At 33.3% G+C, this 17,461-nt stretch overlaps 1 protein-coding gene across 9 annotated transcripts in view; it reads right to left on the bottom strand.

Moving 5' to 3' along the window:
• NAV3 (neuron navigator 3) overlaps positions 1-17,461 on the bottom strand; it is a 623,567-nt gene that overhangs the window by 43,232 nt on the left and 562,874 nt on the right. For all 9 annotated transcript variants that reach the window (XM_032285065.1, XM_032285057.1, XM_032285074.1 and 6 more), the window contains 2 exons: positions 10,949-11,032; positions 1,059-1,170 (listed from right to left, as the gene is read on the bottom strand). In XM_032285065.1, coding sequence (XP_032140956.1) covers positions 1,059-1,170; positions 10,949-11,032 — 196 coding nt within the window. The remainder of the gene's footprint in view (positions 1-1,058; positions 1,171-10,948; positions 11,033-17,461) is intronic.

The following is a 17,461-nucleotide window of genomic DNA, read 5'->3' as shown; positions in this document are numbered from 1 at the left end:
ATGGATACAAAATAGTGAATTTACAAAAGAAATATTGAAAAATATTTCAATATTTTCAAAGGAGCAGAAGAAAAACCAAAAATGTATGGAACATTAGAAAAACCAAATGTTTCACATAGGAAGGAATAAACATCAGCATCAAATGCTGTTTCCATGTCTGTCTCATACAATAAATATTTTCAATGTTTTACTAAATTTAGTGTCATGTAAGTTTCTACTGATCCTGGAGTACATTGTTTTGGTGGAGTGGAAGGAAGAGAAGCTACACTCCAGTGGTCTAAAGATGGCTGATGGCTGAAGATATTGAAAGATTTCATAAAATTTTTCTCAGAAGTCTTCTGGAAATGAAAAGAGAGATAAGGCATTCATATTTTAGGACAGGATTTTTTAAGCTGGGAAAGAGTTGAGCACGTTGAATGATTTTGAAAAGTGTCAGGAAATGAGTAAATAGAACCGACGTAAAGAATGACATGACATTAGTAATGAGCATTTCTTCAGTGGTGAACCAAGAAGTAGGGGCAGTGAAAATTCTAAATATTTTCATGTTTAGAATTGTCGAAGCATAGGAATAATATAAAACAGACCTACCTTTTGTCCGTTGTTTTTATTTAAATTAAAACTGTTTTAAAATTATCTATAGGAAATGTACTTTTTTGTAGCCTCAATCCAGGAAAAGTTGCTCACCATTCCCACTGCTTTTTATCTCATCATATTGACTATTTCATTTTTATGTACAAATCTGGATTATTATACTCATTAATGGGTTTGTTTTGCCTGAATTAAGATATACATGTATTAACCAACCACTCCATCTCCATCTCCACTGTATCAAACAGGGAGATGTGTATACAACTATAGAAGCAAATTTCTTAATATCAGTTTAAAAATTATTTGGTAATGCAAGTCCCAGTTCTAAAATTCTAGGATTCTGACCACATTAATACCAACTTATTCATTATAAAAGGCAGTGACACTGAGTAAACACAGTTTTACTGTAATTAATAAATAAAATATATGCCTATTATATTGGGTGGAAATGAAACTGTTTATAAATATACCTTTGGGAGGGTGGTCTGGACCATTCAGCGCTCCCTGAATAGCCGCCTGGGCAGCAGAATTCTGAGCCTTCAGCATTTCAATGGTTTCTCTTAGTTCTATAAGTTCAGACTCCTGTGAAATAAACAGAGTTTGGAAACTTTAATACCTAGAAAGAAAACTAAAATCTGCTTTTTCATAGTGACTATCAAAAAGGTTTGATTTTACGTAGTAACAACCTCCTGGAAGATTTGGATGCTTATTTGAACTTGTGAAGTTGTACTTAGTAACTTCTTTTTTTAGCTAAAGGAGATTTTTTTCTTAGTTATTTTCTTATAAAAGTGATGTGAATAATTTCTATTCCTTTCAAAGGGTGGCACCCAGAACTCACCAGTACAAAGAAAAACAGGATATCACATCACTCATTTCAGATAACATACTTATTAACATTATCTATGATTACATTAGATGTTGATATATCAGTATTGGACTGTTGCATTGCATTGTATTTATTGTCAGCTGGAAACCTGAGTTTTCATCAAATGAATGATTTCAGATTTTGTTGAAGTATTTTGTGCCTGCAGAATTGATTCTTTGTATTTATGTGTAAAACCTGGAACTTACCCTAAATTCCTATTAAATGTCTTCTTACTAAATTCTGATGCCATATCAAGGTAATGTTTCATTCTGATAGTTTTTCATTCAGTAAAAGTCCTAATGTAGAGACCTAGTCTCACCAAGCCAAAGCAACAGGAATAAAGTAAATAAAAAATATATACATTATACAATTTAAAAATATAGTGGAATTACAAAGCAGCTTACAAATCAAAGTTTAATAAAGCATATATTTTTATTGCATTTAGAATAATCTTAAGATATGTCCCAATAAAAATACTTGTACACATTTGACCTTTCATAGTTATTTAATTAAATTATTTTATCAGAAATAACTCATTATGTGTAAAATAAAATAACTCAAAAAAGATAGAAAGAAAGAAAACGAACTGAGTGTTGTTTCAGTATAGACCATATTGCCATCAGAAGCTCAAAGATACAAGCGGTGTCTTTCTTGGTGGCAATAAAATCCTAAAAATCAGATCTTTGTCAGCCCCTTAGAGGGAGAATTCCTTGGTAATGTATTTGTCATTCATCATTTTCTCTAACATCTTTGTCAGAAAGCCAAAGACTCAGGCTTGGGTTCTTCATTCTCTGGGAAATCATTTCTTTTTACTCAATATCTCCCAGAATATATATTTTAAAAAGAACCTCAACAACAGTCTTTGCAGAAAATTGCCTCATACATGGGAATATCCTGTGACTATTCTAACCTTAGACACTTAAAGAAAATGACAGACGATGCTAATTGAAATGATATCCAAGTTTGGAATGGATACCTGGCACCTAATATAACTATTTTCATTGGATCCCTGACATCTTCCTGATAGAGAACAGTTAAATTTAAAACAACTAAACCTTCTCATGGACTTTTAGTAGCTTACAAGTTGAAGAATTTATCATAATGAAAAATCAATAGTTACCTCCTAAATTTATAGATGGGTCTTCAAATATTGACTGCAATTCATTTGCACTATATTTATTATAAAAGAAGAATATAATACTTGTGGAAAATTTCCAGTGTCATGACAAAAGTGAGACCCAATTCATAATAACAACTCAGTCTCTATAATTTGTATATTCTGTCCATTGCCAAATTAGCATTTATTCTGATCTTACTGAAAATTTATTCAAAAAGGAATAAATGGTGCATAGTTAATGGAATCACATAAATACTAATTTTACAACATAAATACTAGAATGCATATTAAATTTTAATTAAAATCAGATTTTTATTCTGAAATTTAAGATCAATTAAGCTTGTACTATGGATTAAAATCTGTTAAAACATTTGCCTGTAGCTTTAAAGGAAAAAAGTGGAAATGAGATCTCATGACAACAATGTCAAAAAATTAAGCTTAACTTTGAGTTAGCTGACTTATTTCAGTGTCAAAACATTCAGTTTTTCAAGAGAAATCTCTTCTCAAACCTGTTTTCAAAAAAGATAAAAAGTAGAACATTCAGGGAATGTTGCTTTTTTAGAATATCATGTTTAATATGACATAGAAAATGATCACTTTCTAATATTAACTGTCTTTTAAAAAGCAATAGATATTAGCAAGTTAGTTGTTACTCAATGTGGCACAATAAATGTAAAAAGAATAACTAGTTAAGATATATATCTACTATATAACTTGAGAGAATCATATCTAAGAAAAAAATAGTTCAACCAAATTCATACTGTTATTTCTTTAGAACTTTATCAGTATAAGCAAATACGTATAAAATATTCATAGTCTTTGATTAACAAGATAGCCAAATTCTGCACTGATTGACATAATCTGTTCAAACCTGTACTCGTTATCTTTCATATTTGCAAAATTCCTTCCTTCTCTCTCATTTCAGTTAATGAGATCTGCTCTCATCTTGTCACTCAAGCCACACTCATCTCTTTTCTGTCATCTCTTTTCTCTGAGTCTTTTCATATAGTTTTTCCCTTTACTTTAAATATCCTTCATCACTGTTAAAAGCCATGGTAAAATGTCTCCATACTTGTGAAACCTGTTTTCCTGTCAGAAGAAAAACGAGACTGGGCTTCGAGGCTATTTAATGTATTTAGCTTGTCTAGTTGTTGATGAATATACTTTTTCACCTGATTTATGAGCTCCACATTAACTGGCATGATTTTGTTAAAGTGTTCCGGTCTGTGTTAAAAGGATGTTTCTCCCCTTGAAAGAATAACATAAAACTTCAACTTCTTTGCATACTTTTTATTTTTTTTGCAAGAGGGTGTCTGCTGATCACCTAAAAGTAGAGTACCACTTTATTATTTATTATAACCAGGAAGTCTTATTATGACTAAATCAGTAGAATCACCTCGTTTGGATGGGAACAGAGTTAGGATTTCCTTTCTTTCTTTCCCAACAGTGTTATAGGGATGAACATAAAAGATTTTTAAATAAAAACTTAACTGAGACATAGAAATTTTTCAATAGTTTATTTCTAGTCTTCATTTTTCTTCTTCATAATTATGGTTAGTTGTTCACATTTATTTTTTAAGCTTTATGCTTCTCAGGTTTCTATAATGCATAGAAATTATAATGTGGTCTCCAGACACAACTATGAATTTTTATTTATATTTTTAGTAGGGAGTTTGGATCAGGAATATGATTAAAAATGAATTCCAGAGGTAGCTAACTATAAAATCATTAGATATTCTAAAATATTTTCATATAAATTTTTTTAGTTGAAGGGAAATAATAGAAGATACTAAAGTTTTGAGAATCCCTATCAATCATTCAGAAAAAAAAAAAAACGAAAAAAAATGTATATGCCGTCAACATATGGATTTAGTCTACTCTTTCAATTCAGTCATTTCCAGTCTCTTATTCTCATTAAATACCAAAGAGAAGATTGATGCTGGGCTAATTCTACAAAAGGTTTTAGGAATAAGATAATCCGATCATATTTTGTAACTTCACACTTTTCAAAAATGATAGATATTTTAAAACCTGAGAACCAAAGTAAAATTTCACTTTCCTCCAATGAGCTATTCAAGATAATGATACCCCAACACCTGCTGACCTTGTAAAGTTCTAGTTTTCCATGAAAGTTTCTCATGTAAAGCAAGTTGAATGTAGTTGATGTCTCTTTTCACAGTTTTATGCATATCTCTGAGGCTAAATAATTTATTAAGGTCAGGCTTGAAATGTTTCAAAATAAAAGATCAAATGTTGTGTCACAATACTAGCTTGCCAAGGTGGTCTTCCCAATCCATTTTCTTAACTATACCTAATCTCTTTCCAAATTTCTCACTAATAAAGGCTTTGTTGGGAATCCCACAAGCTTGGGACAATCTCATCAACAAATCTCATTAACCAAACTTATCTTCTAGGCCAGGCCCTTTAAATTTTCTACCACATCTGTCTTTTGCGTCCTCACGTTGGCACTAGGTTAATTTTACACTTCCCAGCTCCAGTTTCCTCAAACAGGTCCTCCCTTCCTCACTCCACTTTACATTTGAGGTCTTCCTAATTGTTCTACTAAAAGGACCTGGCCATCCCTACTGTATCTATTTTCACCAAATACTAGTAGTGTAAATAATTTGAAAATTATAGATTCACATGATTCTATGCCCTAAAGATTAATAGATGAATCGTCTGAGTCTCGTGACACATTTTTAAAAACACTTCTAGAGGGCAAATATCATAACATAAATTGGGGAGAGTTAATGTAAAAATCGTATTCAACTAAATTTTTACTTGCAGCATTATCTATTTTCAAATATTTGGCTTCAAATTCCCTCACTTGAAGTTTTGATTTCTATTCTGTAGTCATCCCAAGAAATAGTTTCAGAGAAATAACAAATAAGCAAACACTAGGCTTTATGGTTAGCATAGGACTCAATATCTGAGCTTCAGCACTCATACAAGGGGATATTCCTCTGCCCTACACTGACCTTCTGACAAGAAAAACCTATCATACCTTAACATATGTTCTAATTGCCTTGCCATGACAGCTACAGGGACCTAATTTGAAAATCTTCTCAGTTTTAAATTCCTAAATATTTAGCAGTGAGTATAGCTTTAGTAAATTTGAACACGAGGAGTTGGAAGTAGTTCTGTAAAAATGTTACTTATAAAAATATAGTTTGCTGGATTTTTCCCAGTTCAGCTTTTCTCAACTGGCATTCTGTGAGAAAATTAAGCCCTGCACAATGATTTGAGTAGCAATTTCCTCGATTCTGACTAGAGTGGTACATAGGTAGCACCATTGTAGATGGTGAGAAAATAAGTTATTTCAGCACATACAATGGATGCCTCAGGGAATCAGGTTTAATTTTTTTTTCCATATAATCCTGGTGAAGAAGTGCTGGTAAAATGATAAGGATCTGAAATCAACATAAAATTATTGATCAAACTGTGTCAATTTCATAGTCTACTGAGCCCTAGGTTAGGTATAGGGTAATGCCTAGAGATACTTTCACTCCCCAGCAAGCATCTTAACAATTCTCCTAATTTTTTGCTACTTATAGATTACTAATATAGAACATGTCTTCTTTTAGCAGCTATTGGAAACACTGTTTAACTTTTGGAAAATGCTGCCAGTTGAACACCAACTTTTTTTAATTTTTTTTTTTTTTTTTTTTTCTATTTGAACTTATGTTCTGTTGCCCATGCTGGAGTGCAGCAGCGTGACCTCGGCTCTGCAACCTCCACCTCCTGGTTTCAAGTGATTCTCCTGCCTCAGCCTCCCCAGTAGCTGGGATTACAAGTGCCCACCACCAAGCCCAGCTAATTATGTATTTTTAGTAGAGGCAGATTTCACCATGTTAGCCAGGCTGGTCTTAAACTCCTGACCTCAAGTGTTCTGCCCCCTTCAGACTCCCAAAGTGCTAGGATTACAGGTGTGAGCTACTGCACCTGACCAATCACCAACTTACTTTTATCACATCAGTCCAGTGTCAAACACCTTTAAATGGTTTCTTGTTTGCAAAGATCAAATTCCTTAGACTTCTTTCTAGCCTGAGTCTCTAGCTTAGTCTTACATTTCCCACATATTCTCTATTTTTCCCTTAATACCTTCTATAATTTTTCCCTTTCTTGCCCATGCTCATGCATGTTGTTCCTTTTTCTGTGACATACATTTCTATATTTCCCCTGTATTAATCTTCTTTATCCTTCCAAAGCCTGAGGAGTGCCCTCTGTGCCGTCTCTACTCTGCAGGCATTATGCAGATGTGAGTTTTGTTTGAGAATGCACATGACACTGTACTCAGTCTAATAGCATGATAATTTTCTGCCTCTGGGTTATTAATATATGCCTTTTCTTTCTTACCAGGCTATAAGTGTATAAAACCAGTGTTCTGGCACACAAATTTGGCAAGAGATTCAGTGTTGTTTGGCATCTGGAAATAGGAAAAGTGTTAGGAGTGAATCCCTCTCTATTCAAAGGAGTTATTTTGGTCTATAAATCAAACAAAATGTTTGATGCAGTTTCAGGCTATTAATGCCATGTGATTGCTGAAAATCACACTGTGAAGCCCAAAACTAGAATTAGAGTCTTAATCTAGTTTATTCATTTTTAAAGTATACATGTGTATATATACACATACATATATATGTATATATATAAACACATATACATATATAGATACATACATACATATATACACACATATATAAATACAAAATAAATACAAAATAATAAAACATGTATTATGCATACATATGTATTTATATATGTGTGCATATATGTATTTATATATGTATTTTTTTTTATTGAGATGGAGTCTTGCTCTGTCACCCAGGCTGGAGTGCTGTGGCACAATCTTGGCTCACTGCAACCTCTGCCTCCCAGGTATAGTGATTCTCCTGCCTCAACCTCCTGAGTAGCTTGGACTACAGGTGCAGGCTACCAGGCCCAGTTAATTTTTGTTTTCAGCAGAGGCAGGGTTTCATTATGTTGGCCAGGGTAGTCTTGAACTCCTGACCTCAGGTGATCCTACTGTCTCAGCCTCCCGAAGTGCTGGGATTACAGGCATGAGCCACCACACCTGGTCTGTTTTAATACACTTTTATTATCATCTGTCATAACTCCATGATAAAGAGATACATATATATGAGAAATATAAACTACATGAGGAATATTATATATACATGTATAATATATTTTTAGAGTTGTAGTAGACATCTGTATCTGTAGATATAGACCTATATCTATCATTCTATAGCTACATTTTCTGTACTGTTTTGTCATTAGAACAGCACAAATTCAATATAAACTTGATGAATGACTAAGTATATAAATGAAGCTTGTAACTCGGGGAAGGGAGTTTAAGAATCTCGGCTCTATATTTCACAAGCCTTTTCTCAGGATTGTTGGATCACCAGAGAGCAATATACCCTTTTATCTCAGCTCCCTGAATAAATGCCTTTAGTGAAATATGATTAAATGTTGTGCCCTTAGCTTTTAGAGAAATGTCTATTTGAACAGTGATTTTGTCTTTTGTTATTCCATGACCCTAATTTAAAAACCTTGGCAATAAATTTGTCCTTGAGTTTAGTGCCAGTTTGTTTCTTCAGTCTACATATGCTCTTCTGGCCAGAAAAGAGAATAAAGTACACCAAACAATCTCCCTTTATACCTTAGCTTCCTTGAAATTCAATTCAGTTCAGTGCCTTGCAGTAGTAATTATCTAGGCTGAGGTACATTGTTATATACATTACTCTACTGGCTTTCATTAGACTGTGTCCTTGAATTATACTATTTCATATTACAAATAATTTCACGGGCTTTTAAAAATCACTTTGAGAATAAGCAAATTATAATCTCAAATTAATAGTTAACCAAGATTGTTGTATGTATACAGTTTGCAATTCAAAAAGAAGTGATTTTGTTTTCAGTTAAAAAATGATAACGGAAATATGAGACATTCTGTTATCTTCTGAGAAAATTTTAAATGTTGGCAATGTTATTTTAAGTATAATGTAGGCACATTATAAAATCTCTTGTTACAGAAAAGTTTTTAAATATTCAGGGATTAATCATAGGCATTATAAGTTAACTTCTGCATTTTTTTTTCAGTTGCTATGAGAAAATTTACTTAAAAATATAATAGAATACAAGAAAATATTGGGTGGGAGACAAAATTTCTATTAATTTTGATTTCTTAAAGATATTGAGACTTAAATTTTAACACTCATTTCCAGCAATATGCTTGGCATATGCCCAGTGAGGAATTTGGTTTTATCTTTTAATTTTCAAGGGAAAATGAGAAATGTAAAAGAAGATAATATTTTTTGACAGGCCCTAACATGTGACATGATCAGAGTATCTTATTCCTCATGGTGATCCTACAAGGTAATTATTATCATCCACACTTTTAAAAAGGTGAATTTGAGATTCAAGAAAGGTAAGATAAACTTGTTCAAGATTACTCAGCTTTTAACAGACATAGCCAGAATTCTCATTCAAGAATACTGGACCCCAGTGTTTTTATTCTTTCCCATTAGCTGCTCTAAAAAGCCTTGTAATTCTATTTTCTGGATTCTTATGTTACATAGTGAAGTGACAAGACAAGCTGTACCAAAAAAAAAAAAAAAAAAAAAAAAAAGAAAGGCCGAGGGAAAGAAGGAATGGTGGAAGGGAGGAGAAAGGAAGAGTTGAAAAGAGGCAAGAAGGAAGGGAAGGGAAGGAAAGGAAAGGAGAAAGGAAGAAAGAAAAAGGAAGGAAGAAGGAAGGTAGGAAGGAAGGAGGGAAAACTTATGGCTCAAAAGGAGTTTCTTAGCTGTCCTAGAACAGATTTGACAGGAATGGATAGTGCTGTCTCTCACAGGCAGGTAAATGGAGAATATGAGAATAAATGTGCTAGTAACACTAGGCAATTATAAGAATATGAGGTTTTCTCTTTTGATTTCATTAAACTGTTCATTCAGTGTTTTGAAAATAAACTTTTGTAAACTGACAAAATTTGGTCATACATACCAGTTTTGTAAAGCTAATCACATACCTTACAGAATCTGAAGACAAAACTGAAGCCATTCCTATGGATAGAGGAATACATTCCTGAAAATACCCAAAACTTTTTATATAATGGGTCTCTTTGAGAATTAGATGAAAACTCTGGACACCTGATCATTTATACATATTTACAGTTTTCACACACACACACACACACACACACACAGACACACACACACACACACACACACACACACACTCCATACAATTCCAGAGGCTTCACCTATCTCTGACACCCATCCAAAGAAGTTAAGGCCACTGGACTAACAGCAGAGAAGTAAGTTAACTGGTCAGTACAGGAAAGGTGACCAGGCTTTCCACTCAGTATGGACCTCTTTAATGTATTTGTCTTTGTGAACTACATTCCCCGTTCCTTTCTTTTTGGTATTCCTTTTGTCAGACCATAAAATCTTTTAAGTTCATTTTAAACATTTTGACATAACAAATCACTGCTCTTCAAAGGCAACATACCTAGATGGAAACTAGTTCTTGTTACTTCAAAATTACACAGGATTGGCCTCTGTTTCACAGATGGTGTAACCTGAAGTCCCTTACTTGGTAGAGTCCTAACATCTGTCCCACGCATCCTTCCTGTGTGTCTTAGCCTACAGCCATGCTCTATAGCTGGATTTAGTGACCATATATTTGTGAAAGTTCTTATCAAAGTAGGATTCTTGTCAACTGCATAACAATTTGCTCTCAGAATATTCTCTCATGTGACTGTTTTTCTTTCTGAACATTCAGTATTCTTTTACTAGTTCCATCCAGAAGTAAATTAATAGACTGCCTAGCAAGAATTTTGTGTGTATTTGTGTGTTCCAATATGAAGTAAAATAATTATATCTTTAAATTAAAATCTGAAAAGAAAGGTATTATCATTGTTTTAATTTAGCATAGAATGGAATGTTATTATTTATTATTATTTATTTATTTTGTCACCCAGGCTGGAGTGCAGTGGTGTGATCTTGGCTCACTGCAACCTCCGCCTCCTGGGTTCAAGTGATTCTCCTGCCTCAGCCTCCTGAGTAATGATTCTCCTGCCTCAGCCTCCTGAGTAGCTGGGATTACATGCACCTGCCATAACACCCAGCTTCTTCTTTTTTTTTTTTTTTTTGTATTTTTAGTAGAGATGGGATTTTACCATTTTGGCTAGGCTGGTCTTGAACTCCTGGCCTTAAGTGATGCACCCATCTTGGTCTCCCAATGTGCTGGGATTACAGGCATGAGCCCCTGCACCCAGCCTGGAACATTATTTTTAAAGAGCTTCAGGTATTATTTAAGAATCCTATGCAATTTGCTGTCTTCTTTCAGTCTCCAGTGGCAAATTCTGAACATACCTTTTGTTCCGCTGTCATGGTTAGACTTTGCAATCGGCCAGTCATATTCCCTAAACTCTTTTCAAAAGCTGCTACAAGGTGAGCCTGTGAACAAAATGGAAGAAACATGGTTTAAATGTCAGAATCTTATGTGGATGATAAAAAGCCTTCATTTTACAAAATGCTTAATTTCATGTGTTCCAACTCTTTAAATAATACTATGACCATCACAGTTAGCTCTCACTGGTGACTTCTTTAACACACGTTTTCATTTATCTTTTCTAAATTGTGTCTTCTTGAAATCAGTGTTTCAGTCTCTTGACATTTAATGTGAGTTTAACTTCTGAAAAAAGATGGTATTTTGCAAGTAATATCTCCTTCTGACTTGCACGTCATGTAGAGATTTGACCCTCAAAATGCCAAATATAAAGTTCTGATCTGCCAGGTTTTTTAGACTTAAAGCCCAAAAAGAGGTCACTGAAATAGTCAATGGACAAATGTTCCTCATTTTTAGGGATTCATGATGACCTTTGAAGATATTGTTAGCTCATCTATTGTAACGATACGCTCCTTCAAGTGTCAGACATCTGCTGACAGCTATAACACTATCTTTCCTCTTTTTCTACTTACAAAGAATTGAATAGAAAATGAGTTGTCTTTACCTTCCAAACTCTTTTCAATAAGAGGGCTATTTTTTTTTTTACTTCAGATTCCCTTCAATGAAGGAAATACAGATAAGCTAGTTAGAAATAATATTCCATCATATTTTATTTTATGGTAAGCTTTTGTGGCTTTCAGGTTTTATTTTAAATTTCAGAGAATTATACATATTGTAGTACATAACTATAACTCTTATGATTAAGAAGTATTTGACAATATTATTAAAGCTCAAAAATAGGCCAACTTCCATTTTCACACCCTTATGCAACAGCTTGAACCCAAAATGTTAAGATGAAGAGGTACTTCAATCTCTCACCATGTCTTGAGGTAGAACTAGAGGTACAAACTGATAAAATTGTATTGTGCCCCAAAAGGATATAAGAATTTAATATTTTACAACCGAAGTCTGTAATAAACTATAACTATATATATGGCAAAATTTGGCAACCCTTGGCCAAAAATTGATTTCTTTTTGAAATATATGAATAAGACGACTTAAATAAAACATATCTCTATGTACATATAGCAGAGCTGAAATGCTGAGGCACCTACTGCCAAATGGATCACAAAAATTCAAAGAATTAAGGCTCATTACTTAATAATGGAAATAGATTCCATTATTGGTAACAGAATGTACACCTTCCTTCCATTAGCATTATAATAAAAAAGTGCCTGTTTCCAGCTCTGAAATCACCCTGGGATGCCTTTATCTGACACTGCAAGATGGAGAAAAACAATTTGTAGAGAATACAGTTACTAAACTTCAATCTATCAGAACAGCTCTTTATTCTTTTTCTACTCCTTCCCTTTTCCTTCATGGTCTCCTCCCCCTCCTCTCTCTCTCTTTCTCTCTCTCACACACACACACACACACACACACACACACTCCACACACCTTTACCTATGAGAATTACACACCAAAATTTGTTAGCAAATTTAATTGGATAAATACCACTAAAAAAAAGTATCTTATAGTTTAAAAAATTTTCAATGACAAGCAAGAAATGTGATGACATCAGACCTAGTAACTGAAAAATTAGCATAAGGCTATGCTCATTTTTCTTATATTTTTACTTTAAATTACTTATTTTATTTTTTTAGCCAGTGTCTTGCTGCCACCCAGGCTGAAGTGCAGTGCCACAATCCTAGCTCACTGTAGCCTCCAATTCCTGGGCTAAAGTGATCCTTCTGTCTCAGCCTCCCAAGTAGCAAGAACTACAGGCATGCACCAACATGCCCAGATCCTTTTTTTTTTTTTTTTTTTAAATTTTCTGTAGAGATAGTTCCTCACTCTGTTGCCTGGGCTGCTCTGTAACTCTTGACCTCAAGTGATTCTTCCCAACTTGGCACCCCAAAGTGCTGGCTGGGATTATAGGTGTGAGCCACCACACGTGAACTTTGACTTTTCAACTATAGAAAAATCCACACATACATAAAAGTGAACAAAATAATAGCAGCCCATTGACTTATCACATAGTGAACATTCATGCATTCACCAGCCAAGTCCAGAAATAGGATATTTCCAGACCCAAGAAGCCCTTCTTTGCTCCTCTCTTATCATTATACCCTCTTCCTTCCCCAAAGATAACCACTACATAATTTCTGCAGTAATTATTTTCTTGCTTTTCTTTATAGTTTTTACTACCTAAGCTTGCATTTCTAAACACTATATTTAGATTTGCCTATTTTAAACACTGCCCAAAAGTAATCAAACGGCATGATTCTTTTGTCGTTTTCTTTTGCTTACTGTGGGTTTTAAGCTTCCTCCGTGTAGTTTGTAGCAGAAGTTAGTCTTTAGCGTACAACATTCATATATGCAAATTTATACTATATATGTTCGCAATGGTCATTTCAGTTTAGCCTGTTAGAAATAACACCACTATGCCCATAACATTGGTTACTAAAACCTAAAACTGAAATTGTATGTTTTCTTTTAAAATAAGGATAATTATAGCAGAAACTCTTTACTAGCACTTACTAAATGAAATGTAACATTTTACTCACTATTTCAAGGTTTTAATTCTCCTAGAATGGAGATATGTAAGATTTAATCATTGTACTATGAATCCTTAAATGTGTAAACTTGAAGGGAATTATTCTCCTTTACCCTTTATGCATACTTTTTCAGTTTAATATGAATTGAAATATGACAAATAAATAGTGATTGTAAAACATATGCTTCCATTAGCAATCTAAAACAAAGGTGCCTGTTTCTATCTCTGAATTAATCTTGGGATGCCTTTCTTTACCTGACACTGCAAGATGGAGAAAAACAATTTGTAGAGAATACATCTACTAAACTTCAATATAACAGAACAACTCTTTATATAAACTGTATTACTTATATTTTGTAGCTATAAGTAACCACAAAGTATTTATCATTAGAAAAGCAGTTTGTAATTATGCACAAAAAAACTTATAACTGGTTACTAAAGAATATTTTGAGTCGTGTTATTTTCAATGAAAAGTATGTCACGGTTATGTTAGTGAAAAACACCTACAACCATCTGATCTTCAGCAAACTTGACAAAAATAAGCAATGGGGAAAGGATTTCCTATTTAATAAGTGGTGCTAGCTAGCCATATGCAGAAATTGAAACTGGACCACTTCCTTATACCTTATACAAAAATTAACTCAAGAGAGATTAAAGACTTACATGTAAAACCCAAAACTATAAAATCCCTAGAACATAGTCTAGGCAGTATCATTCAATACATAGATAAGGGAAAAGATTTTATGACAAAAACTCCAAAAGCAATTGCAACAAAAGCAAAAGTTGACAAACAGGATCTAATTAAACTAACAACCTTCTGCACAGCAAAAGAAACTATCATCAAAGACATTTTTGTAACCTAACCATTTGACAAAGGTCTAATATTCAGAGTTTACAAGGATCTTAAACAAATTCACAAGTAAAAAACAAAAACCCCATTAAAAAGTGGCAAAAGACATTAATAGACATTTCTTAAAAGACAATCATGTAGCCAACAAACATATGAAAAACAAAGCATAACATGAAAACCACAATGAGATACCATCTCACAGCTGTCAGAATGGTGATTATTACAAAGTCAAGAAATAACAGATGTTGGGGAGGTTGCAGAGAAAAAAGGAATACTTTTACACACTGTTGGTGGGAGTGTAAATTAGTTCAACCTTTGTGAAAGACACTGTGGTGACTCCTCAAAGATCTAGAAGCAGAAATACCATTTCACCCAGCAATTCCATTACTGGGTATATACCCAAAGGAATATAAATCATTCTATTATAAAGATAGTGCTGCATTATGTTCACTGCAGCATTATTCACAATAGCAAAGACATGAAATAACCCAAATGCCCATCAACAATGAACGATAAAGAACATGTGGTACATATACCCCATGGAATACTATGCAGTCATAAAAAGGAATGAGGTCATGTTCTTTGGAAGGACATGGATGGAGCTGGAAGCCCTTATCCTCAGTAAACTAACACCAGAACAGAAAACCAACCACCACATGTTCTCACTTATAAGTAGGAGCTGAACAATGGGAACACATGGGCACATGGTAGGGAACAACACACACTAGGACCTGTCAGTGGGAGTTAAGGGAGGGAGGGCATCAGGAAGAACAGCTAATGGATGCTGGGCTTAATATCTAGGCAATGAGCTGATTTGTGCAGCAAACCACCATGGCGTATGTTGACCCCTGTAACAAGCCTGTATATCCTGCTGATGTACCCCCAAACATAAAAGTTGAAGAAAAAAAGTATTGCCTTAAACTTATGTCACCTTGGTTTATTTTATCAGATTAACATTGCTATTTTAGAAGTTATAAAAGGCTAAATTTCGCACTAAATAAGGTAAACGGAAAAGGAGGCAAACAAGAGAACATTTTTCTACTGATGATCTTTATCACCTTAATGAAGAGAAAATGGAAGATAAAACTGATTAAATTTATAGAATAACATATCTTGTCTGAAAAATTTTGTAAAATGACTTTTAAAAATATGGATTTTCAAGGGAGTTGTTAATCATAGTTTACTTGGTTCTGATTTTTCCTTTAGCAGTTGCTTAACTTTAAGGTCAGAGTAAAATTGTATTAATATGATGATGAGTATCCCCTGATTTGTGTTAGATGAAGTTTGTCAAGGTAATAAAATAGACAAGACTGAGTATTAGTAAAGGGAAGATCATTTCAATTCATACTGTCTTTGGTTTTGGAATCATACAATGTATTAGGTTGGTGCAAATGTAATCTGAATAGACAGGTAAAGAGTATTACTATGATGCTAAACGATAAGATGAAATATCTTATACATAATGTCTACATTGTACTTCTTCAAACAGAATGCAGAGACAGACCACTGACAAATTAAAAACACTCTAGGCATATATATATTTATATATGTATATATATGCATTATATTGCAATATATATACCATACATCATATAGCAATAAGTTAATATATAGGTGCATATATAGGCATATATGTATGCCTAGAGTATACATATTATATAGTGTTTTATATATGTATATTATGAAGGCATATATATGTACACAGATATATATATATATATATATATGCCTAGAACATTTTAATATTTATATGGGAAAATATATATAGTATATTATATGCATATATAAAACATATATAATATGTAATGTATATCTGTCAATATAAACTTGATATATATATGACTTTATATTTTAAAATTAGTAGTTAGTTGAACCAAGAATTATTCTGCAACATAGTTTCACATTTCTTTTATACTATAAAAATTGTCCAAACACTGAAGTGTTTGTCATTAATATGTACAAAATAGATTTCCCTTAGAAGAGATGCAAAAGAGTAAGAGTAACTAGCAGATTATATGAATGTATTAAATAAGCAAAGAAGTAGAACACAATCTCAAAGAAAATAATACCCAAGAGATTTTTGGTTAAAAGACTTATCTGCTGAAAGGCAAAAAAAAGCACCTTTTGTTTTCTTTCACATTCATTCAGTAACGTCTTTGAAAAATATTAGTAATAACTAGCCTTGGTGTCCATTTCCAAATAATGTAACGGCTGAGATTTGTAAAGAAAACATGTTAAAAGGCAAACAAAAGCATCGCACCTGACCCAGCTGCCTAAAGGTGTGGGCACGAGGCCAGCGGCTACCTGGCTTATTGTGCGCCATGACCAAGCATCTACAGCTGCCTTTTCATGTATGGCTTCTATTTTCTTTCTGTTTGTTGGTAGGTTATTGATCAGGAAGCCAGGCAATAGCACCTGCCAATATACCTGCTCTCCTTTCTAAGAACATGTTAGTAGAATCAGCTTAACACTTTTCATGTGGTTTTATGCAGCTCTGTTCAGAACAACTTTACAAAAGGAAGGGAAAACTTAATATACATTCTACTGAATGGAGGCTTTACTCTGCCAGTCAAATGAGAGGTGAGCTAACTAGATATGCTTTTGACTTACCATTCTCCATTTGAGCAAAGGGAAAGAAATGCATTTTAGCAGAGACACAGATGCATTTCAGATTTAAAACTTAAAATACAGATTATTGTTTGGAATCCATATAAATGTAATTATGCCAAGTTCAAATGTGTGATATACAAATTAATGTATCAAAAATACCCCAAATAAAAGTGTGTAAGTTATGATAGAATATTTCATATACCGAGTAAAGATGAATATTTGATACTTAAAAATGCCATTAGAAACATCTCATTTTTTCATAGAACCAAACTCATTGAAATTCATCCCTATAAATTATAGCTATTAGATTTTTAATATAACAATTTCTCATTGTGGAGGCTGCACTCACATTTAACCAAAAGGTAAAAAGTTCACTTGTACTGTGAACAAACTATTAAACAAGGACTTCTATTTTCAAAT

The sequence above is a fragment of the Sapajus apella genome, unplaced genomic scaffold (assembly GCF_009761245.1).
Source record: "Sapajus apella isolate SASKATOON/1434 unplaced genomic scaffold, GSC_monkey_1.0 scaffold2, whole genome shotgun sequence".
Taxonomy (NCBI): domain Eukaryota; kingdom Metazoa; phylum Chordata; class Mammalia; order Primates; family Cebidae; genus Sapajus; species Sapajus apella.
Note: the sequence above shows the minus strand (reverse complement) of the source record. Positions and strands in the feature narration are given on the sequence as shown.